The sequence below is a fragment of the Macrobrachium rosenbergii genome, chromosome 10 (genome assembly GCF_040412425.1).
Source record: "Macrobrachium rosenbergii isolate ZJJX-2024 chromosome 10, ASM4041242v1, whole genome shotgun sequence".
Taxonomy (NCBI): Eukaryota; Metazoa; Arthropoda; class Malacostraca; order Decapoda; family Palaemonidae; genus Macrobrachium; species Macrobrachium rosenbergii.
The window spans coordinates 33,980,820-34,008,199 of NC_089750.1; the positions used below are offsets into that span (position 1 = coordinate 33,980,820).

General features: G+C 44.7%; 2 protein-coding genes across 2 annotated transcripts in view; one reads left to right on the plus strand and one right to left on the minus strand.

The window, feature by feature from the left end:
* The window catches only part of LOC136842589 (son of sevenless homolog 2-like), a 553,642-nt gene extending 541,935 nt beyond the window's left edge, over window positions 1-11,707 (plus strand). Inside the window, 1 exon segment of the mRNA XM_067110139.1 lies at window positions 9,131-11,707. Within this exon segment, the coding sequence (XP_066966240.1) occupies window positions 9,131-9,252 (122 nt within the window). The 3' untranslated portion in view covers window positions 9,253-11,707.
* Window positions 11,708-18,558: 6,851 nt separating this feature from the next.
* LOC136842302 (uncharacterized) lies at window positions 18,559-20,405 on the minus strand. The gene is made up of 3 exons (XM_067109561.1): window positions 19,429-20,405; window positions 18,982-19,159; window positions 18,559-18,630 (listed from the first exon to the last, which is right to left on the minus strand). Exons 1-3 carry the CDS (start codon window positions 20,403-20,405, stop codon window positions 18,559-18,561), a joined length of 1,227 nt encoding a protein of 408 aa, XP_066965662.1.
* Window positions 20,406-27,380: the final 6,975 nt, after the last annotated feature.

The following is a 27,380-nucleotide window of genomic DNA, read 5'->3' on the forward strand; positions in this document are numbered from 1 at the left end:
TTGTGGAGCCTCATTTCACCCAGTTCACTGGATAGTAGGTAGCATCTTCTGATCAGGTGTAATCGCGAATCTGTGTGTGTTGTTTTAAATCTCTGTGTATCACACCAGTTGTGCCCTAAATTAAACAAAAGAAAGAAGTCATGAAGCTCAGTGAGAAGGCAAAACTTCTGGAAATGTTGAAGGAAGGCAAAAGTTATGCCGCGGTAGCATGCCATTTTAAGTTGAATGAAAGTACCGTAAGGTATATTAAGAAGAAAGAGGCGGAGATACGGAAGGCTGTAAGCATGAGCTTCTTCGGTGGTGCAAAAACAGTTTCGACATTGGGTGATAAGACAATCGTTAAGATGGAATCTGCCCTGGCATTTTGGATAAAGGACTGCTGTAAGAAGAACATCCCCCTCAGCTCCAACATCATTTGTGAAAAAGCACGATGACTATACCAACAGTATTCGACTGCTATGGAAGGCGGCTATGTACAGGCACAGGAAGGCTTTGATGAAGGGGAATTAGAATTCTTAGGCTTCGAAGAACCTGCGCCAGAAGAAGAAGGGTAGGAGGAAGAGCCACAAGCAGGACCATCGTAAGCTCCTTAAGGTTTTCAGGCCAGCAAGGGGTGGTTCCACCTCTTCAAGGGGGTTCCAACTGAAGAATGTTTCTCTGCATGGGAAGCAGCCTCTGCAGATACGGAAGTGGCCACAAAATATCCAGAGACCTTCAATAAAATTATAAAGGAGAAGGACTACCATCCAGAACAGGAGTTCAATATGGACGAGACTGGCCTGTTCTGGAAGAAGATGCCGTCTCGGACATACTTCATGAAAGACAAAGCCAAAGCCTCTGGATTGAAGGCCCAGAAGGATAGGGTTACCCTCATAATGTGTGGGAATGTGGCTGGCTTCATGCTGAAACCAGGTCTTATTTACAAGGCTGCAAACCCAAGGGCCCTCAAGAATATGAACAAGGCATTGCTGCCTGTGTTTTTGATGCACAACCCCAAGGCCTGGATCACCAAAGTCTGTACATCTAACTGGTTCATTCAGAGCTTCATCCCTCAAGTTAAGCAATACCTCAACGACTTGGGCATGGAGCTCAAGGTGTTGCTGATTATGGATAATGCCACCCTCTCAGTCTTTATTACCAGGGAGTCCAACTCAAGTTCCTCCCTGCCAACAGACCTCTCTCCTCCAGCCTATGGACCAGGGCGTGATCTGTGCCTTCAAGGCACTCTACACCTAGAATTCCCTTGAGCACCTTGTTAATGAAATGGACACTGACCATGAATTTACACTGAAGGAGTATTGGAGTAAATTCACAACTGCCACGTCTGTCCGTCATCTACCGATCGTTGAATGACATGAAGAAGGAGACCCTTAATGCCTGCTGGAAGAAGTTGTGGCCGGAGTGTGCTCATGATTATAAGGGCTTCTGTCCTGAAGAAATTCAACATTCGGCCATTGATAAGTGGTCCAGTTAGTGAGGATTCTTGGTGGAGAAGGCTTCAAGGACATCACCCCGGATGAAGTCAGTACCCTCATTGATGCCCACTCTGACCCCCTGACGGACCAGGATTTGGAGGAGCTGACAAAATCTGCCAGCGAGGAAGAAGACATGCCAGGTTCAGGAAATGAGGAGGAGGATGAGGTCCTGTCTTTGGAATGTCTGCCCCAACTTAGAGGATGATTAGAGGTGCAGGATGCAGCTTCATTATGGGATCCTTATATGGAACGATCCTTAAAGTTTTCAAGTGCCCTTGATGTGGAATTTGTGCCCTATAATCAAGCCCTCATAAGCTTGAAGAAGCAGTGACAGCAGCTGCCTATCAAAGTGTCTCCCCAATCGCCTGAAGAAGTGCCTCCCCAAAAACCTTGATGAAGCGCCTCCTGAAGAAGGGGAAGAGGCACCCTCAGAGGAGATGTAACTCCGGTAAAAAATCTCTAAGATGACTTTGAATGTTATTAATAGTATCATTTCAAAGATTAATACAGTAATAGGATAATAGTTTAAGGTATATTTGATGTTGGATGATAGTTTAAGGTATACATTTGGTGTTTGAACTTTCAAGGTTGGCAGTTATAAGCATTTTTAGAGGGGGGAGGGCTTTTAAGTATTTGCAGATTTTAATTATTCGTGGGGGTTGTGGTACACATCTCTGAATACGGGGGTCGACTGTAGTTATGCTTACTCAGTCTTGGCTTTTCCTTTGTTAATACTGTAGTTAGTTGGTGCTGAGTTTTTTTACTTGGGAGGTCAGACCCATTTCTGATGCTGAAGGGGAATGTTCTCATGCTTACACTAACTTGGTTTGGAAGAAGTGAGGAAGAAGTAAGAACACTTATGCCTGTCATAAAAGGCTTATTTTGCAAGGCTTATTTTGCATAGTAGATGGTAGCTGTTTGGTTTCTCCTTTGGGTCACCTTCTAAGCCTGACTCTTTAAGGCGATAAGGGAGGATTTATTGGTACAAGCCGTACCTATTTTTGACAGGTATTTTATACCTTTTGGGGATCCATTGAGCCCTCAGGCTCTGGTAGGAGGCCAATTGCGTGCCTTATGGAATGCCTGGAGAGACTTAAGAGCAGAACCTTAAAGTGGTAGAAGTACTGAAAGAGTTCTGATTCCTTTTGGGTTTCCTCTCCACTGGCGTAGTCTGTTATAGCCGTTCCTTTGCGTCTTCTCCAGCAGAAGCATCTCTTTCTTCAGCAGAAGGTTTTAATTAAAGAGAATGCAATGGAGCAGGTGTCAGTAATTCACTGGGGTTTTACCTCAGACTTTTTCTTAGCACCATAAGTAAGCGGAGATTGGTGCCCAGTGGTAGATGGATCAAGACTGAACAACTTTATGCATCAGTACCACTTATTTTTGGTTAAGTCCAGCATGTTTTCAGTGACTTTCCAAAAGAATGATTGGAAATTTTGGTGGACATGCAGGATGCATTTTTCTCATTCCAATACATCTTCAGTCATGCAAATTCCTTCGATGTGTATTTGTAGGGAAGGTATTGCTGATCAAGGCATGTTGTTTTGGTTCATGTACAGCGAGCACCCTAAGTATTTACAAGGAATTTGTTGCCCATAGTGCATGGTGTTTTCTTTTAGGAGCAAGAGTTCTTTTCTATTGAGTCGACAGGTTGAAGTTGGCCAATTATATCAATGGTATTCGGAAGGCCAAGGATCTGTTGCTTCACTTTGCTCAGCCCCTGTGCATTATGATTTTCAGTCGACTTCCCTAACTCCTCAGTTTATCTGGGGATGAGGGTATACCTTTGCAAATTTCAGGCTTTTCTGTCAGAAGATGAATAGGCACGTCTTGCTTATTAAAGTATTATAGCCCATGTCTCTATTTAGATTGTTGAAGTTTTATCTGTAATGGAATATTGGTTCAGTATGATCGCCTCTTTTCTGCGCCCACTTAGAAAGGTTGGGCACCACCTTAGCATGTATTTGGTGCCAGCTTAGGTAGTTTGTGATGCCAGCTTCAAGTGCTTGTGGTGCCAGCGGGATTTTGGCAAGGAATAGTGTTAGAATTTTTTACTTTCAAGGTCAAAGCCATTTCTGACACTGCAGGGGAATGTTCTTTTACTAACTCAGTTTGGAAGAAATAAAAACACTTATGCTTCTGTCTGTCATAAAAGGCTTATTCTGCACAGATGGTAGCTGTTTTGGTATCTCCTTCGGGTCACCCTCTAAGCCTGACTCTTTAATGCATTAAGGGAGGATTTATTGGTACAAATCATACCTCTTTCTTATAGGTACTTTATACCTTTTCGTGATTCTTTGAGCGCTCAGGTTCTGGTAGGAGGCCAATTGCAGGCCTTCTGACATGCTTGGAGAGACTTAAGAACAGAACCTTGAAGTGGAGGTACTGAAGGAGAGTTCCGATTCCTTTTTATGTTTCCCCTCCACTGGCATAGTCTCCTATAGTCATTCATTTGCGTCTTTTCCAGCAGAAGTATCTCTTTCTTTGGTAGAAGGGTTTCATGAGAGAGAAAATGCAATGGAACAGTTATCGGTAATTTGCTGGGGTTTTACCTCAGACTTTTTCCTAGCATTTTAGTAACTTTTCAAAAGAACGATTGGATGTTTTGGTGGACATGCAGGACACATTTTTCTCATACCGTTACATCCTCAGTCATGCAAGTTCCTTTGATGTGTATTTGTAGGAAAGGTATTGCTTTTCATGGCACATTGTTTTGGCTCATGTACAGCACCTCAAGTATTCACAAGGAGTTTGTTGCCTCTAGCAGATGGTGTTGTCTTTTAGGAGCAAGAATTCTTTTCTACTGAGTCGACTGGTTGAAGTTGGCCAACTCTGTCCAAGGGATTTGGAAGGCCAAGGATCTGTTACCTGGCTTAGTCTCTGTGCTTTATGATTTTCAGTCAACTTCCCTAACTCCTCCTCAGTCCATTCTTATCTGGGGATGAGGGTATACTTTTGCAATTTGCAGGCTTTTCTGACAGAAGACAAATAGGCACTTCTTGTTCTCAAAGAATTTTAGCCCTTAAGGAAGCTTCCTATGCAGTAATGGCCTTCTTTGTTAGGAAACATTGCATATGGAGAATTTGTCAGAATAATCAGCCACAATTACAGTGCAATCTTGGCATAACAGATTGCAATTACTGTAAACATTCATTAAACTTTAAGCTAAATCCAGGATCATCATTGTCGCCAGGTTCTGTTGGAGGGACGCTGAAACTGAGAGTTGACAAGATTATTCTTAAACCTACATCCAGGTTTTGTTTTTTCCATCCTCTTGAAACACAAAACAAAGAGTTATAACAAGTATTGTTACACTGACTTACAATACACCATAGAATGGCCAACACTACACCTGGTAAACCTTAGAGAGATGTCAGGGTGGTGGAAAGATCATCAAAGATGCCTAGTAGGTTTATCCCTGAGAGATCGAACTCTTGGCTATATGGATGAGTTTTCACAGCTCAGACCTGACCTGATCAGAAAAAGTAAGTCATGGTGGAAAGACTGTTTCTTTGAGTGAAAGTGAACAACATAACATTGGTTTGCTAGTTCATTCCATGGAAGGACAATGTTTTTTGCAATTGAGGATTCAGGAAAGACAAACCTACCTACAGAGTGGCCATTGCATCTGTGAGTCCGACAGTTACTACTGAATTAGAGGAGTGCTCAAATATGGACTTGCAGATAAACGGGAACGACCTGTCTACTACTTCTCCTTTGAGGGCCCTAAGGCTTGACCATTGGATGCATTTCTTCAAGTTTGGCTTGATGAAGACTTGTATGCCTTCCCCCTTTATCTACTCTAATGAAAGTATTGAACAAATTTCAAGTATGGGAATTGGTCAATGACTCCCATAGAGCCCTAGTAGCCTCAGAAGAATGATTTTCAGACTTTCTAGCTTTCTTGGTAGATGTCTCTCATATTCTTTTGCTAAGGTGAAATCGACTCAAATTACTGGAGTCCGTGTGGTTCCACTAACTTCCACATCCCACATTTAACTGCATGGAGATGCCCAACCATATCATCCCAATAAGGGGATTTTCAAAGGTATCATGGAGTCTATCCTTAAACAAGTGGAAAACAGCCATGGCCTTGTATCAGAAGCAGCAGATTGTGTATTATGCTGGGCACAGTGCGTCCTCGACTTCCTGCGGGGGATCTGTTCCAGTGCCGTGCCATAAGTTGATTTCCGCCGTAAGTTGATTTTTCTCTGTTATGGGCCCTTTAACAGTGCTTACGGTGCGGTAACTTGAGTTATGGCACCATAACTTGATGTTGCATCAAGTTACAGCACTGTAAGTGCAGTTAACTTGATGCCTATTTTTGCTGTTAGCACCGTCAGCGCTTACGGTGCCGTAACTTGATGTTGCATCAAGTTATGGCGCTGTAAAACGCCATTAACGGCACTGAAAAAGCACAGTAAGATCTAATTGCCATAAGTTGGTGGTGCCGTAAGTTGAGGAGACACTAATTTTAGCTGACTCATTTTATAGGGCTTTCAGACTCAGGCACAGAGGGCCCCTCATGCCACTTTTGTTTCATTCTGGCTGAATTGAAGCAGTTTTTTCTGCACGGTTGCTCTTTGCTGCACACATACAAGAACCTTGCTCCCTGAATGGTATCCAACTTCTGATGGTAGTAAGATCCAGAAAGGATTCCAGATCAAGGAAGAATGTTTTGGGTTTCATGCAAGAAACCTTTAGCCTGATTTTCTGAGTGTATTTTGTCTAGCTAACTACCCACCGTCGTCTTCTCATTGTGGAATCAGCTATCTTTAACAGTTGGTAAGAACCACCTAAAATAATATAAATTTCATAATAAAATTATTTGGATAATTACCTACTGTTAAAGCAGACCCCGCTCAACCTCCCCACTACTTATTGGGCTGTCATAGAGAATTGTGACAGGAGTTAAAATATTTGAAACACACTGGTGGAGAACAGATGTATTAGACAGTCATCCAGGCAGCCACTCGATCCTTTCTTTTGTTTGAATGCTGACTAGTCTATTAATGCAGAGATATAAGCTATCTTTAACAGTAGGTAAGTATCCAAATAAATTTTATTATGAAAGTTTATAGGTACCAATAATGACAGTCTTTGAGGAGGGCCTTACTAGCTGTAAAAACAATAATGAATGCAACAATACATGCAAGCATAATGGTAAAAGTACCATATACTGTATATATTGCATAAGTATGTTTACGCTCTTTTGCTGATTTTGTACTGAACAATTAGCAGCCATTTTGTACTTGCACTTTGGTGTCTCCTTATTGAAGACCTTTTTCATTTTATTCCAAACTTTGTGTGCAAAACTTGAGGATAAATTACAGAATTATTTTTTATGACACAAAAATTTATGAGACCCTTACATTGTCCAAAAAAACATTGTAAGCTACTTTAACATACACAATCACAAATTGTGATTTGAAATTGTGTAAATATATACAAGGCACTACAGTATTTGCTAATTAACACAAGTATATTAATCACATTTTATTACCGCATATTAACTTTATCAGAACTTGGAGTAATATAGCAGTACACAGTTTAAGACAGAGAAAGTAAATGGACATTCATTCAATTGCTTAGGATTGCTGCAATCAGCAAATAAAATTTGAATATTTGCATGTAAATTCTGTGCTTAATAATGAGAACATGGCAGTCAGTTATTAATTAATGACTAATAATTAATATTAAAAGCATTACCTTTATCAAAACCTATGATGAAATGATAGTAATGGGAGGGCGAAAAGAATGAAACAGATTTCCTCACGATTGCAAAACCAGTTGTTAGGTGTTGTGTCGGCTTCAGTACTGGGTCTTTGTTACGTACAGGCTATCTTTATTTATTGGGAGGTCAAACTCCTGTATTGTATGTTATATTGAGGTTGTATTGTACCAGTGTCCAGTTCTGCTACTGCTTGTGGGATGGTTAATGACAATGTTGATTGTTCTTAATTGACAGCAGCGTTGTGCAATCATGATTTGGTAACTGGTTTCAGTGGTTCAAGTCACTTGGTACCATTATCCTGTGACAGGACCTGTTAGGATCAGAGGGTTTCACACCTGTGGAACTTTTTAAAGCTGAGTTGGAGAAGTACTTCTGAGACATTATTGGGCTCATTCATGAGCAATATGATCATGGGGAAGCTACCTTAACAGCTCCATCAGCTCTGTCTTGACGATCCAACGTACTTCAGGATGCACTCCTAAAGCAAGACCATCATTTAGATAGCCTAAGTTGCCATTTGCTTGGGGAGTGATGGATCAAATTGACAATGTTATCTCAAGATCAGAAAGTTCACTTTCTTTAAGTCATTCCTCGCTCCTCATGGACAGAAAAGCATTATTCCTAAAGCACATGGGGTTGGCATAAGCCTGGGATTAAGGAGTGAATGACTAGTTCTCCCCCCCCCTTCCTTTTCCTCAGCAAGGACCTTAGAAGCAAGACCATATATGAACTGGAATGAGTCTGTTGCAATTGAGCTGCACAACAGAGTAACCAATCATTAGGCTGTAGCCAGTGGATGCAACTACTCCACCTTACTTCTAACCAGGGGGTTGGCAGTAGTTGTACAGCAGAATTATCTAGGGTGTGATTGCAGTGATATTGCTACTTATTGACCTGCAGGTAGTTGTAGAGCATAATTATCCACGATCTGATTGCAGTAATATTGCTCCCTACTGACCTGCATCTCCCTTGCATACATAGATAGAGAGACAGGGTACTCCTGATTTTTTTTCCTTGAGTTGTCAAAGTTTATAAGTATTGTTTTACCCTGATGGAGGGCTTATCAGTTGTAGCATCCTACTCCAGACTGCATAGGCTGTTCTACAGTCATTTTGATCTTATACACATTAACATGACCTGGAATACACATTAACATGACCTGGAAAATATTTGAGTAGTGTTGCTCTGCTATACTTTGGATCCAGAATTTTTCCCTAAATATAACTTAATTCATAGATTTATTAGAAGTGCCTTAAAAATATCTTGTGAAAGATTAAAACTTTTTTCCTGTTGCAACTTTCATTATGGGGGTATTAATAACAGTATTATTATGAAAACTTAATTGTCAATACAAGGTTTATTACATAGCCTTACATCAACTTTTAGTGAAAATTAGAGATAGCCCTCAAGTCAGGTAAGACCCAACTTCTTACTCTCATTTGGTATTCAGCATTTTTTTATAAGTGTCATCATTTACATAGCATGTTGAAGCGTTTCAGCATGTTAAAGTGTTTCTCCTTTTGTTTTGCAGCGTTTTTTGTTTCATAGTGCCTCCCCCCAGCTCCTGCATATATCTTTATAAACTGTCGTGGTTAAGTTTCAGATTTTGGGTTGCTTTGGCCCCTTTCTTATTTACTGTGAATCAGCAGTAATTCATGGTAGGCCACCTGCAGTACAGCATATAACTAGTTCTCTTTTCTCATATGATTTGTCCTTTAAGAAACATTGTAAGATAATTATGTTGAAATTTCAGTGAAATTAAAAAATTGCATTTGCACACTTAATTGGTGATCATTTGTTAACTGGAAAATAATCATATTTTGGATGTGCAGTTGTTTATACAGTTCAGTTTATTACAACAAATCTTTCTCATTTTGAAGTGAGACATTCAGTAATCTTTTTTTTCTTACATTTGTTCTAGGATTGCCAGGAAGTAGTATGAATGACAGTCCAGCTGAACCAAATGACCACCCACCAACTCCACCGCCCAGGCTTGCTTATCGTCACACGTTTTCTTTCTCTTACGACCACCACCAGTCATAGACTCTGCCCCATGTGTGGGTTATCTCAGCCATGTAGTAGAAATACATCCTGGTCACTTATTAGCTCTATTAACTCCAGCTTTGTTGTGACTGCAATACATTTCAATAATTTATTGTTTTAATTCCTGTTTGAATCACACTTTACATTTTAAAATTAAACTATTTGAGAGGAATGTTCCGAAATGAAAATTTGACTGTATGTTTGAAAGTCAGGATAAATTTATCACAATTTTCTATTCCAAAACTTGAGTAAATCACCATGTGGCAGTTAATGCTATCCCAAATATTAATGTAATTAAGAAAATTTTGACATCAGAAAAGGAGTGGATTTTAATCTGTTAAAACTCTCTCTACACTAAAATTAAGAGGCCTATTGTATGGAATACTAAGAAGCATCAAATACAACTAAAGTTAAATATCTAATTTCTCTGGTATTAAATGTCATCAGTCTGTTTAATTTGGATGGAATAATTGAGGATAATTTAGTAATACTGTATCTGTACATTTGCTAGTTTTGACATGGTTGCCCATATGTAAATGTCAATAAACACTTAAGTATTTTTATAAGAAAACCATCATACCTTATCTATGCAAGCATTATATTTTAGCAAAGTCCACACATTTTTGATGTTGATATAGCAGTGCAAGGAAAATTATTGACATCCTGTTTATGCATTATTTGAGAAATTAGTAACATTTCAAGCATTCATCCTGAGTATTTACCAGAAGCATCACACTCCTAGTGAACATTTCACTGTAACATTGTGGATTCAGATTCAGGATGGTAATCAATTTAATTTTGCATAAGTTTTACTTCACACCTTCCCAATGAGTCTACTCCAGTTCTAATTTAAAATCATAATCAATATCAGTGGCTTTGGCAAATTAGCTTGATATAATCAAAACCTAAAGATGGGATAGAATCATATATTTTTACGTAATTATGAGATAATTTGCAATATTACAATAATTTTGCACAATCAAGAAAGATGTTCTCAATTTGTATATTTTTCCAGCTAAAGTTTAGAATAATTAAATAATCTTCTTCAACTTTTTCCTTTTCTATTATAAATATTTACCAGACTTTAAAGCTATTTAGTAGAAGACTAAGCTAAAGTGCCTAGTGTATTGAGCATTCCAACGAGCCATTGCATGTGAATTACTCGTGCATTTAAGTTGATGTATCCAACTGCTGTAGTTATGGCAAGTGCCTAACAGTCACAAGGTGTGCAGCTTTTGTTTATATTATTAGATGTTTGCTGATTCCTTGTATATGTAACTTAAGTGTTCAATTTCAATTTCTCATCATCTTGAAATCTCTTTTTAAGATGGTCTTTACTTCTTATTACTCTACATGGTCTGGAGAGCCTAACTGTACAGGGCCAAAGTAACTCGACACATGACCTACAAGAGTTTTATATAACGTACCCCAATGAAAAAGTCGTGGGAAATAAATCTCAGGACTTTGTATGAGAAATGGGTCATCAGTCAGAAGTACTTTTACTTTCTATTACATATACCTGAATTGTGATAATATGAAATAAGAGAAATGTTAAACTCGTTAGAATATTCAGGTGGGAGATAGGTGAGTAAAACAGTTTCCCCTCAAGGAATAATATATTTCATCTAGTCAGGGCAAAATGGCAGTGGGAGGCTAGTAAGGCTGGCTGTAGTGTTGGGGGAGTTTGGTGCTCGCCCATCTTCATAATCATTTGTTTAATTTTTTCTGTTTGTTTAATATTTTTCTGTGGACTACCTGCCTCAACTTTGCACACTCAGTATTACGCAGTTCTAAGTACAGTCTCATGGAGAAGAAAGAAAATCTTACATAACTATAGTTTCTCTCCGAAGTTACTTGTACTTTAGATCAGTCAAAAGTTGATAAGCTTATTAACTGAGGCAGCAATGAAGGCAAGAGATTATATCTGTGATGTGTTTGGGGGCAGACTACAGGCATTTAAGAAGGCAGTCATCCTGTGTGCAGTGACTGTTGTTTTGGGGCAATCCAAGGAAAGTGAGTCAAGTGTATCATCACATTGTTTAATAGAAAAAGTTTTGTTAATTTTTATGCTAATTTTAAATGTTCTAATAATAGGAATTTTGCAAAGACCAGCTTTCAGAGCAGTCCTAAAGAGAAGGACTACACTGTATTTCCCTGTCTTAAACTAAGATCCTGAAGTAAGACATGCATTCCAGGTACATGTGTAGTTGGTTCATAGTTGGATAGTGAAGTAATGTTATTTATGGAAAAAACCATTATTTGCTGGTCCAGGTCCCACATTAACACAAGCCAAGCCAGGGTTGCCCCCATAAAGCTTACAATTCCATGCTGTGTAAAGATTCCTATTTTATCTTGTTACAAAAGACAGCGAAATAGTTTGTAGCAAGATTATGTACATATTTATATATTTGTTAACAATAAGTCCTATAATAACATCAAATTAGTCAGATATAAAGTTTTGTGTTATTATCCTTATGATGTCTAAAACAAACTTTGAAGGCACTCTGCTAAATATTTAGAAAAGTAGTGCTGTACAGTACCCTTTTGTTGAGATGGAAATGTGTATCCAATTAGTAGAATCTAAAGAAAGTTGAGATGTAAGAATAGTCAATTCAAAACAAAAATGTACAGAGCAGTGACCTCTCTCAGTGAAAGTCATGAGCATTTTGAGAGCACATTTATAATATAAAAAAAGAAATAAAACTGCCAACTCCACAATTCTTACTCTGTTGTATAAAATTTGATTTAATGGGATGGATGAACAACTTTAACTTAAGCTTTGTATGGATGCAAACCTTTCAAGTTAAAAAGGCATGTGTAAAATATATTTTTCTAAATCAAATTTAGACTTGAACTCCCAGATTACGCTGTTGTAGTGGTTCCCTTCAAGAGGAATTACTACTTGTAGTAAAAATTACAAGATTTGGGTCTCCAAACCTTGTAATTTTTTCCATGAGAGTCACTTGTTGGGAGTTCATGACCCTTGAATTGTTTCCAAACTCAAATAGGGAGGGATCAGTCAATCAGTAAGGACAAGGCTTGTTAAGAAAAGTGAAACTCCAGCTAAGATTATTCAACAAATAAATGGTCCTCTCCCATCTGTGGCAGCTTCCAAATGTACAGTGAATGTGAAGAAATATCCAGAATTACTAAACACTATGGGAACAATTGCTGGAAGGTGTAACTGTGTTGGGAAATACCAGTTAGAAAAGTGAATACAGTACTGCATATCTGGTGAGGCAAAACAGAATGTTGGCATTGCAGGTCCAGTATGAAATTGTGGAAGATGTAAATTTAAGTAAACTAAATGAAGTTCAAGAATAATAATAATGTCTAACAATCATGTAGCCCGAAGTTCCAGGGCACAGACTTGCTCAGCAATTGAGAAAAAATAAAATGGAGGGATTGCACCTGGTTTATCAGCTGATCTCACCGTGCCATGTACAATCCCTCTGGTAGGTAAGGAAAGGGTGACTCCTGTTTCTATGCCTCTATTTTCTGCTGCTGTAGTGTTCACATCCTTGGTAGAGCATTGTGGCTGTTGGGAAGTATTTCAGTCATTTTTCTTGTGCATCTATGGGAAATTAGTAGTTCTACCTTTTGTTTTTTGTAGAGTCTTCATTGTACAATAAGCCAATTCTTGAGGTTGGGTATTGCAGGGACAATAGATGTGAGAACAGTTTGTCTTTGATGAAGTATGATGGGCATACCACATGGCATGAAAGATTGCTATCTTGTGTGTAGCAATTTGCCTATTAATGTTATGAAACCATATATCAAACTCTCCTCTCATTCTCTCTACAGTCCCAAGCTACAAGCTAGGGAGCAGAAGGATAATTGTTCTTATTGTCTTCTATACCACAGTTTTGCATTTCATAAATGCAAGGGAAGGTTTGCATGTGCCCCCTATCCATACAGAGCTAGCTTGCCTTGCATTAGTTCAGTGACTGAATTATGAGAGCTGTCTGCTAGAAAACCAAATTGTACATATGGAAGAAGGGTTGTGCCCATTACCTCTTGGTCACCCCCCACCCATAACCCAAGAGGAGGATGGCTTTCCTTGGAATGTAATGGAATACAGTATAAAATTTAGGCCAAGCACTGGAGCCTATGAGGTCATTCAGCACTGAAGGAGAAATTGTGAGGTTTTAAAGGTGTAACATGAGGAAAACCTCACAGTTGCTCTACAAAACAATTGTCAGGGGAAGGTGGAAAGTAAGATGGAAGATAGAGTATGAACAGGGGTACAGTAAAAGGAATGAAATGCGATGCAGCTAGGAGCTGATGGTATGCTGCAAAGAACCTTAAGTAATGCCTACAGTGCACAGGGTGAGGTATGCTGACAGCACTAACCCCCCTACAGGAGTTGACCTTCCTTACCCAAAACCATGTGGATAGGGGAAAATCATCCATGTGTCCTTCAGCTCCTTCAAAGTGGTGCAAGCGACAGTTTGTTTCATGAAGGAACCCAAAACACTGTATCATCCAACCTTCAAAAACTAAAAATGATCCTATAGCAAAGTTGGGGTAACTTCTAACTTCTCATGTGGTTTTATTGTGTTCATACGCCCACTTGTTTAATAATCCTCAGAATTTTTAATGCTGCATGTCTTCTCTTGACACTGGTGAAATACAGTATACTGGAGTGCCTGTATTTTTTTCATTTTTTTTTTTATTCATCTGGTCTGTCCTGCCACTGTATGACACGGTCACCTTTGCTTTAAATTAAAGCATGTCCCTCTGTAATGGTACCTCCAAACATGGCATGCCCTATGAGGTCCATCCCTTCCATCAGTCGTCAACTGGAGACAGAGGTTGCCAGTGAGATTAACCTCATCAGCAAGTTACAGATTGGTTTATTTTTGAACCAATCATGTTTTTTATGGGTTGGATTTAACAGTCTTTGCTGATTGCTGCACTTTCTAACCATCCTTGTCAACGTGGTAGTCAGCTATAAATGTTGGGTAAGACTAATAGACATAATAATTTTCTTATTAAAATGATATGTATACTTACCTAAAATTCATAGTACCCACCTTGCCTCCCCACCCGCCAGTGAGCAAATATTAACTGAGCCATAGGAAATGGTCGCCCTACTGTTATCTACATGAAGAAAGGCAAGCAGTGAGATGAGACAGGCCAAAACACCAGGTACAATCTCTACTTTTATTTTTTCTCAACTGCCGAGTTAACCTGCAACTTGAAACACAGCTTGAAGAATGTTAAGTAATTATTACTATTCAGAGGATGAACCCTATTCATTTGGAACAAGCTTGAAATTCAAGCTTCTAAAGAATATGGTAATCAGCTGAAAGAAAGTACAAAAGATAATAGGAAATACAGAAATGAGATGTCAGTTATTAAAAAAAAAGAAAAGTACAGAAATAACCAAATGTAGTATAAAAATTGTTTTATATAAAAGTTGAAATTTGGTTAAGTAATGAGGGGCTACAGCACTGGAAAGAGAAACCATGAGAGAGATGCAGTACTTGAATACTGTCAAGAGCTAAGGATTAAAGATGCTGAGAACTGTTTCAGAAGTAAAAAAAAAAATTGATAACATACAAGGGTAGAAAAGCTGAAACATTTCAAGCTTTACAATTATATATACAGAGAGAAGCAATCCTTGAGTATTGTCAGAGTTAAGTGCTGAGAAGCCAAAACACATTTTAAAGTGCACAACACTGAGGAAAACTAGATTTCAGCTGTATCTGTCAAACATTTGGCACCAACATTATATAATGCAATGGAAGCATAAAATGACTCGGAGCCTTTTTGGGGTTACTGATACAATAAATATTTTGTTCCTCAAACTCTTAAAAAGACCATGTAAATGACTGTAGGTGTGCATCCACAATACTTTCAAACATGTCATGAACACGTATCAGCCACTTAGCACATGCATATCACAAGCAGGTTGACTACAAGGTAATAACTGCAGGTGGAGAATGAACATTTGGCAAAAGCTGGATAATCGTATGAAGCACTGATAGAACTACCAGTAAATCATTGTCTTATATTCAACCTGTTTGCATTACTGTATGTGTTACAGAATGTTGCCAACATGTTTAAGACAAATTTTACTGTAGTGTGGATGCAACCTAAGAATAACAGTTTTGGAGGCATTAAGAAGTTGAAGCTTTTTTTTAACAAATTTTAAAGGGGTGAAATACACCACCCCAAAAGCTTCTGTTTCACCCTTGAATACTTGATTTTTTATAGCAAACTTTTTCTTAAAAAGTCATCAATCATATTTACATACATTAACAATTTCAAATGTCCCTAGACTCATTCGTCTGTATATGTGCATCAGCCAAAAACACTGGTAATTTAACTGCAGGCACCCTGAAGTAGGAATTTGTTTTTTAAATAGTTTGTATTTTTCCTAACACACAAACCTGAACTTCTTTGCATAGGATTCAGCTTGCGAACATGAGCTAGAACAGCTGTTTAAACATTACAGACAAGATCATTAACTATCGACAGGTAGGGGGAAGCCCCGACAAGTCCACTTTGCCTTTCAGTCCAGGTGCCAGATGAGATGGGTGGCTGAGGAGGGCCATTCTTGTAAATAAGTTCTGGTTTTTATGTTAGGAAAAATACAAATTACTTTTAAAATTTGCTGTTTGTTCCTATACAAATACAAACATATATAATATATATATATATAATATATACAGGCAGTCCCCCAAGGTTTACGACGGTTCCGGCCACGACGTTCGAGGTTACACGCTTTTCAAATATATTCATCAGAAATTATTTCACAACTTACGACGCATGTTCAACAAAGCAGACGACGCGTCGACGCTTTATCCGGACGGAAGAAATATGGCCCCAAAATGGCAGAATAATCATAATTTGAAGGTTTTTTGATGTAAAACTCAATAATAATGCAGTTTACATCGTTTTCAATGCACCCAGAGCATTAAAAGTAAGGTTTTCTTATGATTTTTGACGATTTTCGACGATGTTCCGGCATTACGGCGATTTTTTTCAGTTACGACGCGCAGAAGAACGGAACCCCATTTCAGAAATCAAGGACATATATATATATATATATATATATATATATATATATATATATATATATATATATATATATATATATATATATATATATATATATATATATATATATATATATATATATATATATATATATATATATATATATATATATATATATATATATATATATATATATATATATATATATATATATATATATATATACATAGGCATGTGAGAGGGTGCAAAAGAAAGAGCAGGAAGGCAAGTACTGCTAGTTTATTGAGGAAGTGACCCGCTTATATAGCGGCATGCGGACGTCGGCGTACTGTATATGCGGACGTCAGTACAAAAGTTACAAGTGACCAGAGGTCAAAACTATTTCTCTACACAAAACAGGACAGGTATATATAGATAGCAGGATGATTAACAACAGTTAATTAGACACAAAAAATACTCTGACACATACTATGCATAAGGGCAAATGAACAGGTAATAAATGTATAAATTACAATAATGATAATAAGGCTGAGTACTGCGACCTTGGGTCAGCTGTGAAGGCACTGTAGAAAACGGGAGGTTCATCATAGAGAACCCGTTGAGCGGGGACTTTACACTACTCCCTCTCCCAAGACATAGGTAACGTCTGATCAAAGCAGGTATCTGCTGGAGCGGCGGAGAGGGCCGCAACTTCTCGATGTCAGCTAGGGGGTGCATTCAACTTCTCTGGTGCCCTGCAGCTGGGAGGTTTGGGTTGCTCTCCTACCTGGGCCCAGGGCCTTCCGGGGGCGCCCACGAGGTTTTCTTGTGGGCGGGCTGGGGGGGTGCCGCTTCAGCTGGCTTTGAAAAGCACCCCCGACTTCTTCCTCCAGGAATGCGGGCTTGAGGCGGTCTGTGGACACCCAGTCATCCTTCCCGTGGATGGCCACCCGGAATGCCTTTTTGTGGTGCTGTGGTGAGTGGTCCCCAGCAGGCGTGCCAGGGCAGTCCACAGCTCGGACAGGAAGGCTGGGCCCCTGACCGTGGTTATATGGTCCAGGACACCGAACCGGCTGATCGAGCTGGAGAGGGGGGCCTCAGCGCACGCACTGGTGGTGGCTTCTTCCATGGGCGTTGCTTCGGGCCACCTGGTGGAGTGGTCGACGACTATCAGCAGGTATCTGGCTCCTCCTGACGGGGGAAGAGGACAAACTACGTTGACATGGATGTGCCCGAAACGTTTCACCGGCTGAGGAAAGTCGCCCACCCCGATTCAGTGTGTCACCCTACTTTGCTGGCCTGGCACTATATGCACTGCCTTGCCCAGGCCGTTGCATCCTTCCGTATACCATGCCAAACGAACTTCTCCGCCAGTAGCCTGGCCGTCGTCCTGCCGGAGGGGTGGGACAGTCCGTGGATGATGTCGAAGACCAGCCGACGACGGGAGGAGGGCACCAGTGGGTGGGGGTGACCAGTGCTTACGTCGCTCAGCAGTGTTGGCCCCGCAGGGGCGAGGGTCACGTCCTTCCACTTCAGTGGTAAGCTGGAATCTCTGGGTCGGCGGCCTGTTCCCGAGCGGGGTCCTCGTAGTCAATCCTGAGCTGCACTGCGTTGATTTCGATCCTCGAGAGGGCATCGGCTACTGGGTTCTTCCTGCCAGGGAAGTACTTGATGGTGCAGGTGAACTTCGCAATGGCCGCAAGGTGCCACTGCTGCCTGGAGGACTATGCATCTCCCAGCTTTGTGAAGGTGTGGACCAGCGGCTGGTGGTCCATCCAAATTGTGAAGGGCATGCCCTCCAGGAGGAATTTGAAGTGGCGTGCCGCCTAGTACACCGCAAAGAGTTCCCCATCGGAGGTGTTGTAGTGGGACTCGGTGGGGCTGAGCTTCCTGCTGAAGAAGGCGATGGGCTGAGGGGCCCTATTGATGACCTGTTCCAGGACGCCCCCACAAGCGACGTTGCTGGCGTCCGTTGTTAGCTGGAGGGGTCCGCTGGGGTCCTGGTGGGCCAAGGCTGTTGCCTTGGCAAGGGCGGCCTTCGTCAGGGAGAAGGCCCGTTGCTGGTCAGGGCCCCACACTAAGGTCTTCAGACGGCCCTTGAGGATCTCCGTCAGGGGGGCCATGGTGTGCACGACCCTGGGGATGAACCTCCTGCAGTAGTTGACCATCCCGAGGAATTCTTGTACTGCTTTGACGGAGGTAGGGGTGGGGAACCTGACGACGGCCTCGACTTTTGATGCAACTGGGCGGACGCCTCCCAGGGATATCTCGTGGCCCAGGAATTCAACCCTATTGACGCCGAAAGTGCACCTGTCGAACCTATCGATGAGGCCATTCTCCTGCAGGTGCTGCAGGACCTTCTGGATGTGTCGAAGGTGTCCCTTGTGGGACCTGGAAAAAATTAGGATATCATCGACGTAGCAGACGCAGAAGTTCAGGTCCCCCAGGATGCTGTGCATCAGTCTCTGGAAGGTTTGCCCCTGCGTTCCTCAGGCCAAAGGTGGAGAAGGCAAAGACATAGGACCCGAAGGGCGTGATGACGGTGGTTTTGGGAATGTCTTCTGGAGCTACTGGTACCTGGAAATATGATTTTAAAAGATCTAGTTTTGAAAATATTTTGGCCACGTGGAAGGAGGCTGTCAGGTCTTGCATGTTTGGTAGAGGGCAGTGGTCGGGTTCTGTAACGAGGTTGAGCCGCCTGTAGTCGCCGCAGGGTCTCCAGGAGCCGTCCGTTTTCTGCACCATGTGAAGCGGGGAGGCCCATGGCCTGGGGGCCTTCCTGCATATGCCCATACGCTCCATCTCAGCGAAGGCATTCTTGGCCTCCTGAAGGCGCTGTTGGGGAAGCCTCTGGAACTTTGCATGCGTCGGGGGGCCCCTTGTGTTGATGTGATGATATATCCCGTGTTTGGCGGGGGCCCTGGGCACGTGATAAAGCTCGGGTCTGAATACCTCTGGGAATTCCTTCAGGAGGGAGGCGTATTGGTGGGGAGCGACGGAACAGACTGTGGGCACCCTGGAGCCCGGTGACGGGCAGGGACTGGCAGGACTCGGTGTCCAGCAGGCATTTGTGGCCGACGTCGACTGCCAGTCCGAAGCGGGCCAGGAAGTCCGCACCCAGGAGCGGGGTCCTAACGTCTCGCGACAATGAAGTTCCACTTGTATCTCCGGCCCAGGATGGAGACCAACAGGAGCCTGGTGCTGTAGGAGAGGATGGGGAACCTGTTGGTGGCCCTCAGGTAGGCAGCCAGGTCCGGCGGGCGTCTGCAGTCCTCTCTGGAAGGCGGGAACACTGACCGCCTTGCCCCAGTGTCGATCAGCATCATCCTGCCGGAGACAGTGTCACGGACATAGAAGCCTACTGGTGCAGGGCTCCTAGGTGTTTTGGATGCTGCTGCCATGGCAGCCTGTGAGGGTGGCCGCTGCCTCCCACGTTTTTTGGATGGGCGAAAAGGCAGGGGGGCTTTGCAATTCTGGGCCTCTTTGCCAAACCTCTGGTGGTAGTAGCAAAGCCCTGGCCTTTCCTTCTTCTGGTGGTGGGGTGGCCGCCTCCTGGTGACGACGTTGGTGCACTCTGTGGCAGGGTTCTCCGGCTGGAGGCAGTTGATGGGGTGTGCGGGCATAGATGCCCGCTTTGCTGCCCTCGTGGAGTCAGTCAGCTGCAGCACCGTCCTTATCAGTTCCTCGACCGACAGGGTGTAGGGCTCCGTAATCTGTCCATGAACCTCTGGGAGTAGCTGCCGCAGGAGGATCTCCCTCGACAGGCTAATCTCTTTGTGCCTGCTGTCCGTCTTGGGGAGGAGGAGGAGGTCATGGAGGGCATGCCACATCTCCAGGAGGTTCGCGTCCTGCCGGGGGTTGATGGTGAGGTCGAGGGCAGGGGCGGCCCTCTCAGAGACTGGCAGGGAGCAGGCCTCAACAAGAGTGGCCTTTAATTTTTGGAAGGTGGCAGGGCTTGTGGTTGTCGTCACCCACGGGGTGACCTTTCTGTATATCTCCTCCAGTAGGGCGTTGATAGCGATGTCCTCCTTCAACACCTTGTCGGTCAGGCCTGCCACCCTGAATTGCCCCTCAACCCTGTAGAGCCAAGATGCCGGGTTATGATGGGTGAACGGCAGCAGCTTTATGCTGAGGGCAGCCCTCGGTTGGTCCGTCGGGAGGGGCATCGCGCGGGGAGCGGGTACCAGTATGGAGGAGCGCTCAGATTTCACCGTGGAGGAGGGCTTGAGAGGGGGTTGAGCAAGGGAGACATCTACCTCTGAGAAGTTCGCAGTTATTTGTATGTGGGAGGGAATGCCTCATCCATGCTCGTTCCGCACTCTCACTTGGAGTGTGAGGGAACACTTGCGTCAATACATGCTTGGGAGCATGCCGTGTGGGTCCGCTAGTGACGCCGGTGATTTGCCGACGAGGGTCGGTAACGCCTGAACGCTTTGTTAGAGCGCCATAGTTGGTCCGTTAGGGGCATGGGGTGGTTCATCGGGCCAAGACTAAGTCGCCGTTTGGGTCCATTAATGGCTCCGGGAACCACTCCGGGGGTCACCACTGTGAGAAGGTGCGAAAGAAGGAGCAGGAAGACAAATACGGACGTTGTAAAGATCCACAACCCCAGAGTACCCATGTAAAGATTGGCTATCCTCAGAATGAACTTGTTAACATCAGCCACCGCAAATATTAGCTTGTTAAGATAAACAACACTCAGGTACTCTGGGGTTGCTGTTCTTTACAACGTTGTAAAGATCACCCCAACAATGATGATTATTAAATTAAGGATAGATAAATAACCCGGCAATAGAGCTTTTTATTGAAATAAAAAATAGCAATTTGGTAATATTACAAAATTAAAAAGCAAAATTTGGCAAATATTTCAAAATTAAAAAGTAAAACGTTAAATTTAAGAATATTGATCAGCAATTGCCCTGCAGAATGCATGAAAGTGTCTTGTTTATTTCTTTCTTTCCACATAAATTCTTGAAGATATGCATGTAGAAATTCCCTTTGCAACCTTGCATGCTCTTGATCCTTGCTTTATGCCTTCCCAATAGCTTTCGATTGCTTGTGTATGCACACCTGTATGTGGGTCCACAAAACAAACAGAATGATTGACTGTATGATGCTCAAGACCGAGATCTCGCTGAATATTTGAGTATGCCTTCCATAAGTCACTATGAATAACCGTTCCTGACCTAACCACTTTTTTTTATTATGGGTAATAGGGTCATGGCACTACGAGATTTTACTATCTCCATGTAACCTAAATAGGGCACTGTACTTGTATCCACAAGACCAAAGACCCATATAGGCTCCTTGGCTGCTCGTCCCTCTATGGTACTTAGGCTTATGCGAAAAGCATGATTCGTCAATTTGAACAATCAGTCCTGCACCATCAAGCTGAATGGGATTTTTTTCGAAGAATTTTGTGCATATTTCACGGAAAAAACTAAAAAGGTCTGTAAAGTCACCACATCGGCGCCAGCGTAGTGTTTCGGCGGCGCCATTAATTAAGTCTCCGCTGAGCATGTTTTCTTTGGTGACTTCCCATTTTCTTCAAACTCAATTAGTCACGCCTAAAACGTGCCAGGTCACGCATTTTTAACCATTTTTACTTTATGCGTATTTATACAAATGCCACACATTGTGTATCACATGTTTCTTCATTCACAGGCATCAAGACTGTATCCATATTGTAGTTCTGTATGTTTTGTATTGTAATTTGTACTCGTTCACTGCATATTATTGTTTATTGTTTCACCTCAGGTCACAGTCAATTCCATTGTCTCTCGCGGGTCGGGCGTCAGTCGGCCGCTATATAAACTGCCTGGATCTGTAATAAAGTAGCAGTAACTTTTATCTGCTCGTTTCTTTGACACCTTACAGTGGTGACCCCCGGAGTATCCCGGAGCCATTAACGGACCGACACGGCGACTTAGTCTTGGATCCAAGATTTCTCCAAAATGCTCTTAGCGGCCTAAACACGGCGCTGTAACCAGCGTTTGAGCGTGCTGACTCGTCGGCGTACCCCACCAGCGTCACTAGCGGAACCACACGGCGCATAATAAGTGCGTACTGACGCGAGTACCCCACCCAGTAAGGGGTCAAGGAGCGAGCATGGGCGATATCCCCTCCTTCATGCAGTTAAACGCGACCACGCGACTCGGAGGTTTACCTACCTCCCATCACACCTGGCCCGCCCCACTCGAGGCCCTCCCGCAACTCCACACCAGCGCCCGAACACACGACGGCCGGGCAACACAATCGCGGGCCGCCTCACCATAAAAACTGCCGCCCGTTTATGCAGGGGGAACCCATCGATGTGGCTGCGCAGGGTGGAGAGCCACTTCAGAATCGCGGACCTGACGGACGAAATCCTACAGGCCGACACAGTGCTCAACGCCCTTCCGGGAGGACGTGTACAGAAAACTCATCTCGCGAAAAGTACCAAAACACACACCCTCACATACAGCACCACAAAAGTTCCTCCTCGAAGCTTGCTCCTGCCCATCGCCAAGCGGGGCGCCCGTGCTATTGACCTTGCCATAAACCCACGCCACGACCTCAATTCAAGAGACGCTTGGAGCATGGTTGTGGATCTCCTGTCACTACCAGACTTGGGTGGCACAAAGAAGCGGCAGGAGATAAGCCGTGCAGGAAATCTACCTTCGCCAACTCCTCCCGGAGGTACACAACCAGATCGCTCACCCCTACACCATGCCTATCGAGGACCTCATAGAGACGGCGCAACATCTCACAGACTCCGTCAAGGCTTCACAGCGGCTAAAACCGGCCACACAGCCGGTCAGCTCCGTCCAGCCTGAAGAGGACGAGCAGCCCGTCAACGCCATCGCCAACAGACGTCCACCGAACCACAGCAGATGGAGGTCCCGGGCTTCTGTCTCTACCACAAGTGGTTCGGAAAGGACGCCCGAAACTGCCTGCCGCCCTGCTCGTTCGCCCGTTCAAAAACGGGGGTGGCGGCGTAAGCAGGACAGGCCGCCATGGCAGCCGAAGAACCCAGGGCCTCAAAAACAGTAGGTTTTTACGTCCACGACACCGTCTCCGGCAGGATGATGCTGGTCGACACAGGGGCCTTTAAATCGGTCTTCCCAGCATCCAGAGAGGACCACAACCAGACACCAGACCCGGCCGCTTTCTGACGGCCGCCAACGGAACCCCATCCTCTCCTCGGCACCAGGCCCCTGTCGATCTCCATCCTTGGCCAGAGTTACTCCTGGGACTTCATCATCGCGGACGTAGGAACCCCACCCTGGGGCCGATTTTCTGGCGCACTTCGGCCTGCTAGTCGACATGAGGCGCAAGCGCCTCCTCGATACCGACTCCTGCCGGTCTCTCCCGTTAACAGCGGGACCCAGACCCACCATCAGCGCCGTCGCCCCCCACCAGTATGCACACCTACTGTTGGAGTTCCCTGAGTTATTTAAGCCCGAAGCCGCCAAGTCCCGGGGCCCCAGCCAAGCAACGGCATATACCACCATATAACGACTAAAGGGCCCCCGACACATGCGAAGTTCCGCAGGCTTCCCCTTCAGCGCCTTCAGGAGGCGAAAAAAGCATTCGCGGAGATGGAGCGGATGGGCATCTGCAGGAAAGCCTCCAGTCCATGGGCCTCCCCCCTCCACATGGTGCAGAAACCGGACGGCTCCTGGAGACCCTGCAGCGACTACAGGTGGCTCAACATCGCAACAGAGCCCGACCACTACCCTCTACCCAACATGCAGGACCTCATGGCCTCCTTTCACAGGGCCAAAATATTCACTAAATTGGACCTTCTTAAATCTTATTTCCAGGTACCTGTTGCACCAGAGGACATACCAAAGACAGCCATCATCACGCCCTTCGGGTCCTATGTGTTCGCCTTCTCCACCTTCGGGCTGAGGAACGCCGGGCCACCTTCCAGCGGCTCATGGACAGCATCTTGGGGACCTAAAGTTCTGCATCTGCTCGTCGATGACATTCTCATATTTTCCAGGTCTCACAGCGAACACCAGAGACACATCAGGGCAGTCCTCCAGCGCCTCCAAGAGAACGGCCTCGTCGTCCGCTTTGACAAGTGTACCTTCGGCGTCCAGAAAGCAGAATTCCTGGGTCACGAGGTGTCTCCGACAGGCGTCCGCCCTCTTACATCGAAAGTAGCAGCCGTAGCCAGGTTCCCGACACCCACCTCCATCAAGGCCGTCCAGGAGTTCCTTGGGATGGTAAACTTCTACAGGCGGTTCATCCCCGGGATCGTGCACACCACGGCCCCCCTAACGGAAGTCCTAAAAGGCCAACCAAAGTCCCTGTCTTGGGGACCCAGCCAGCAGCAGGCCTTTTCCCTGACGAAGGCCGGCCTTGCCAAGGCAACCGCCTTGGCACACCAGTATCCCAAGGCCCCCCTCCAGCTGACGACAGACGCCAGTAACGTCGCCTGCGGTGCTGTTCTGGAGCAAATCATCAACGGCGCCCCCCAGCCCATCGCCTTCTTCAGCAAGAAGTTCAATCCCACAGAGACCCGCTACAGCACCTTCGACAGGGAACTCTGCGCGATGTACCGCACAGTTCAGCACTTCAAGTTCCTCCTGGAGGACGCCCTTCACAATCTTCACAGACCATCAGCCACTGGTTCACGCCTTCACGAAGCAGGGGACGATGGTCTTCCAGACAGCAGCGCCACCTCTCAGCCATAGCCGAATTTACCTGTTCCGTCAGGTACCTCCCGGCAAGAAAAATCCCGTAGCAGACGCCCTCTCCAGAATCGAGTTGAACGCAGTGCAGCTTGGTGTAGATTACCAGGACCTTGCCAGAGAACGGGCCGCTGACCCAGAAACCCCAGCATACGCACCGCCATCACGTCCCTCAAGTGGCGGGACGTGACCCTCACCCGGAGGCCCCAGCCTGCTCTGTGACATCAGCACAGGCCAGCCCGCCCCTTTGGTTCCAGCCTCACGCCGCGCCAGGTATTCGACATAATTCACGGCCTCTCACACCCCTCTGGCAGGACCACGGCCAAACTGCTTTCAAAAGTTCGTCTGGCACGGGGTGCAAAAGGACGCCACGGCCTGGGCAAAACAGTGCCTGCAGTGCCAGACCAGTAAGGTGGGTCGTCACACGCAGTCGGGGTAGGCGAGTTCCCACAGCCAGGCGCCGCTTGCCACATCCACATCAACGTCGTCGGGCCCTTCCCCATCAGGCGGATCCAGATACCTCCTGACGGTGGTAGACCGTTCGACGAGGTGGCCCGAAGCCACACCCATGCAAGAAGCCACCGCCAGCACGTGCGCCGAGGCCCTGCTCTCCAGTTGGGTTAGCCGCCGGCGCCCCGGACCACATCACAACCGACAGGCCCCGCCTTCCTCTCCGAGTTGTGGTCTGCCCTGGCTCAACTGCTGGGAACCACGCACCACACCACCACAGCGTACAACCCAGCGGCCAACGGCCTGGTCGAACGTTCCACAGGTCCCTAAAGTCATCCCTCATGGCCCGCTGCACTGCCGAGGACTGGAAACATCAGCTGCCGTGGGTCCTCCTCGGGTTGAGAACCGCCCCCAGAGCCGACGGCACCCCATCTGCAGCCGAACAAACCTATGGGGAACCCCTCGTGGTGCCGGGAGAGCTCGTGACGGATGAACGCCACTCCCCATCACTGCAGAGGCTCCGCGACGTGGCCGGCAAGTTCGCCCCTTGCAGGCGCTCATACACCGACAAAGCAACCACCTTCATGCCGCCACAGCTGTCATCCGCCACCCACGTCTTCGTCAGAGTCGACGCCGTCCGTCCACCACTAACCAAGCCCTACAGAGGACCCTTCCGCGTGCTGGAACGAAACAGCAAGGCGTCCCAGCTGGCACTCCCTGGCAAGGACGACTGGGTTTCAATAGACCGCTTAAAGCCCGCCTTTCTGTCGGAGAGTCCCGACAGCAACGCAGCACCCCTTCCGCCCAACCGCACTCCAGCACGCCCTCACCCCGCAGGCGCCGCCCCAGGAAGGGACCGCCCAACCAGCAGCCTCACAGGCGGGAGACCCCTCCGTTATCTTCAAGGAGCCGGCACCCTTCAGCGTCCCAGCAGATACAGGGGATTAGTCAGACGCGTCCCTTGTCTTGGGGGGAGTATTTGTAAAGTCACCACATCGGCGCCGACGCCATTAATTAAGTCTCCGCTGAGCATGTTTTCTTTGGTGACTTCCCATTTTCTTCAAACTCAATTAGTCACGCCTAAAACGTGCCAGGTCACGCATTTTTAACCATTTTTACTTTATGCATATTTATACAAATGCCACACATTGTGTATCACATGTTTCTTCATTCACAGGCATCAAGACTGTATCCATATTGTAGTTCTGTATGTTTTGTATTGTAATTTGTACTCGTTCACTGCATATTATTGTTTATTGTTTCGACCTCAGGTCACAGTCAATTCCATTGTCTCTCACGGGTCGTGGGCCAGTCGGCCGCTATATAAACTGCCTGGATCTGTAATAAAGTAGCAGTAACTTTTACCTGCTCGTTTCTTTGACACCTTACAGGTCTACTACTGTTACTCTTGAAAGATTCAAGAGATTTACAGCCTGAGTAACACTTATATCTTCACACCAATAAAATATTGCTTCTATCCATTTCTGTAGTGACAATCTTGATCGGAAAAAAACGAGTCTTTACGAATTGCCGTGGTTTGTTTGTATTTTGCACAGTCTTTCTGCTGACATTTCCATACGTATTTATCTTGTATTGATGAGCATCCTGTCCACTTCATTGCAGTCTTACACTTGCTGCAATTCATTTCAATCCTCAATAATCCATGCTGCTTCATCCAGTTTATAACTGGCAGTGGATCCTCAACTGTAAGTGGTTTTATAACATCCTGGTATGTTGGACGAGCCATAACTAAAGGGTGTTCTCTTAACAAATATATGTGGAGAACTAAACTGTAAACTGTAGCTTTTCCTCCAAGAAAAAAGGCTTGCTAAAATTTGTTAATTCTTTAAACAAGCTTGTAAAGATTGGCCATCCTCAGAATGAGCTTGTTAACATCAGCCACCCCAAATATTAGCTTGTTAAGATAAACAACCCTCAGGTACTCTGGGGTTGCTGTTCTTTACAACGTCCGACAAGTACTGCTAGTTTATTGAGTTGTTGTTTTAGATT

Bases quoted from the DNA above. Each gene is read 5' to 3' on its own strand.
- LOC136842302 (XM_067109561.1), bottom strand. From the start codon at position 20,405: ATGCCCCTCCCGACGGACCAACCGAGGGCTGCCCTCAGCATAAAGCTG. The intron at 19,160-19,428 runs GTTGGTCTCCAT...TCACGTGCCCAG, and splicing joins TCCTACAGCACCAGGCTCCT to GGCCCCCGCCAAACACGGGA. The intron at 18,631-18,981 runs GTGCAGAAAACG...AATTTTTTCCAG, and splicing joins GGGCCTCCCCGCTTCACATG to GTCCCACAAGGGACACCTTC.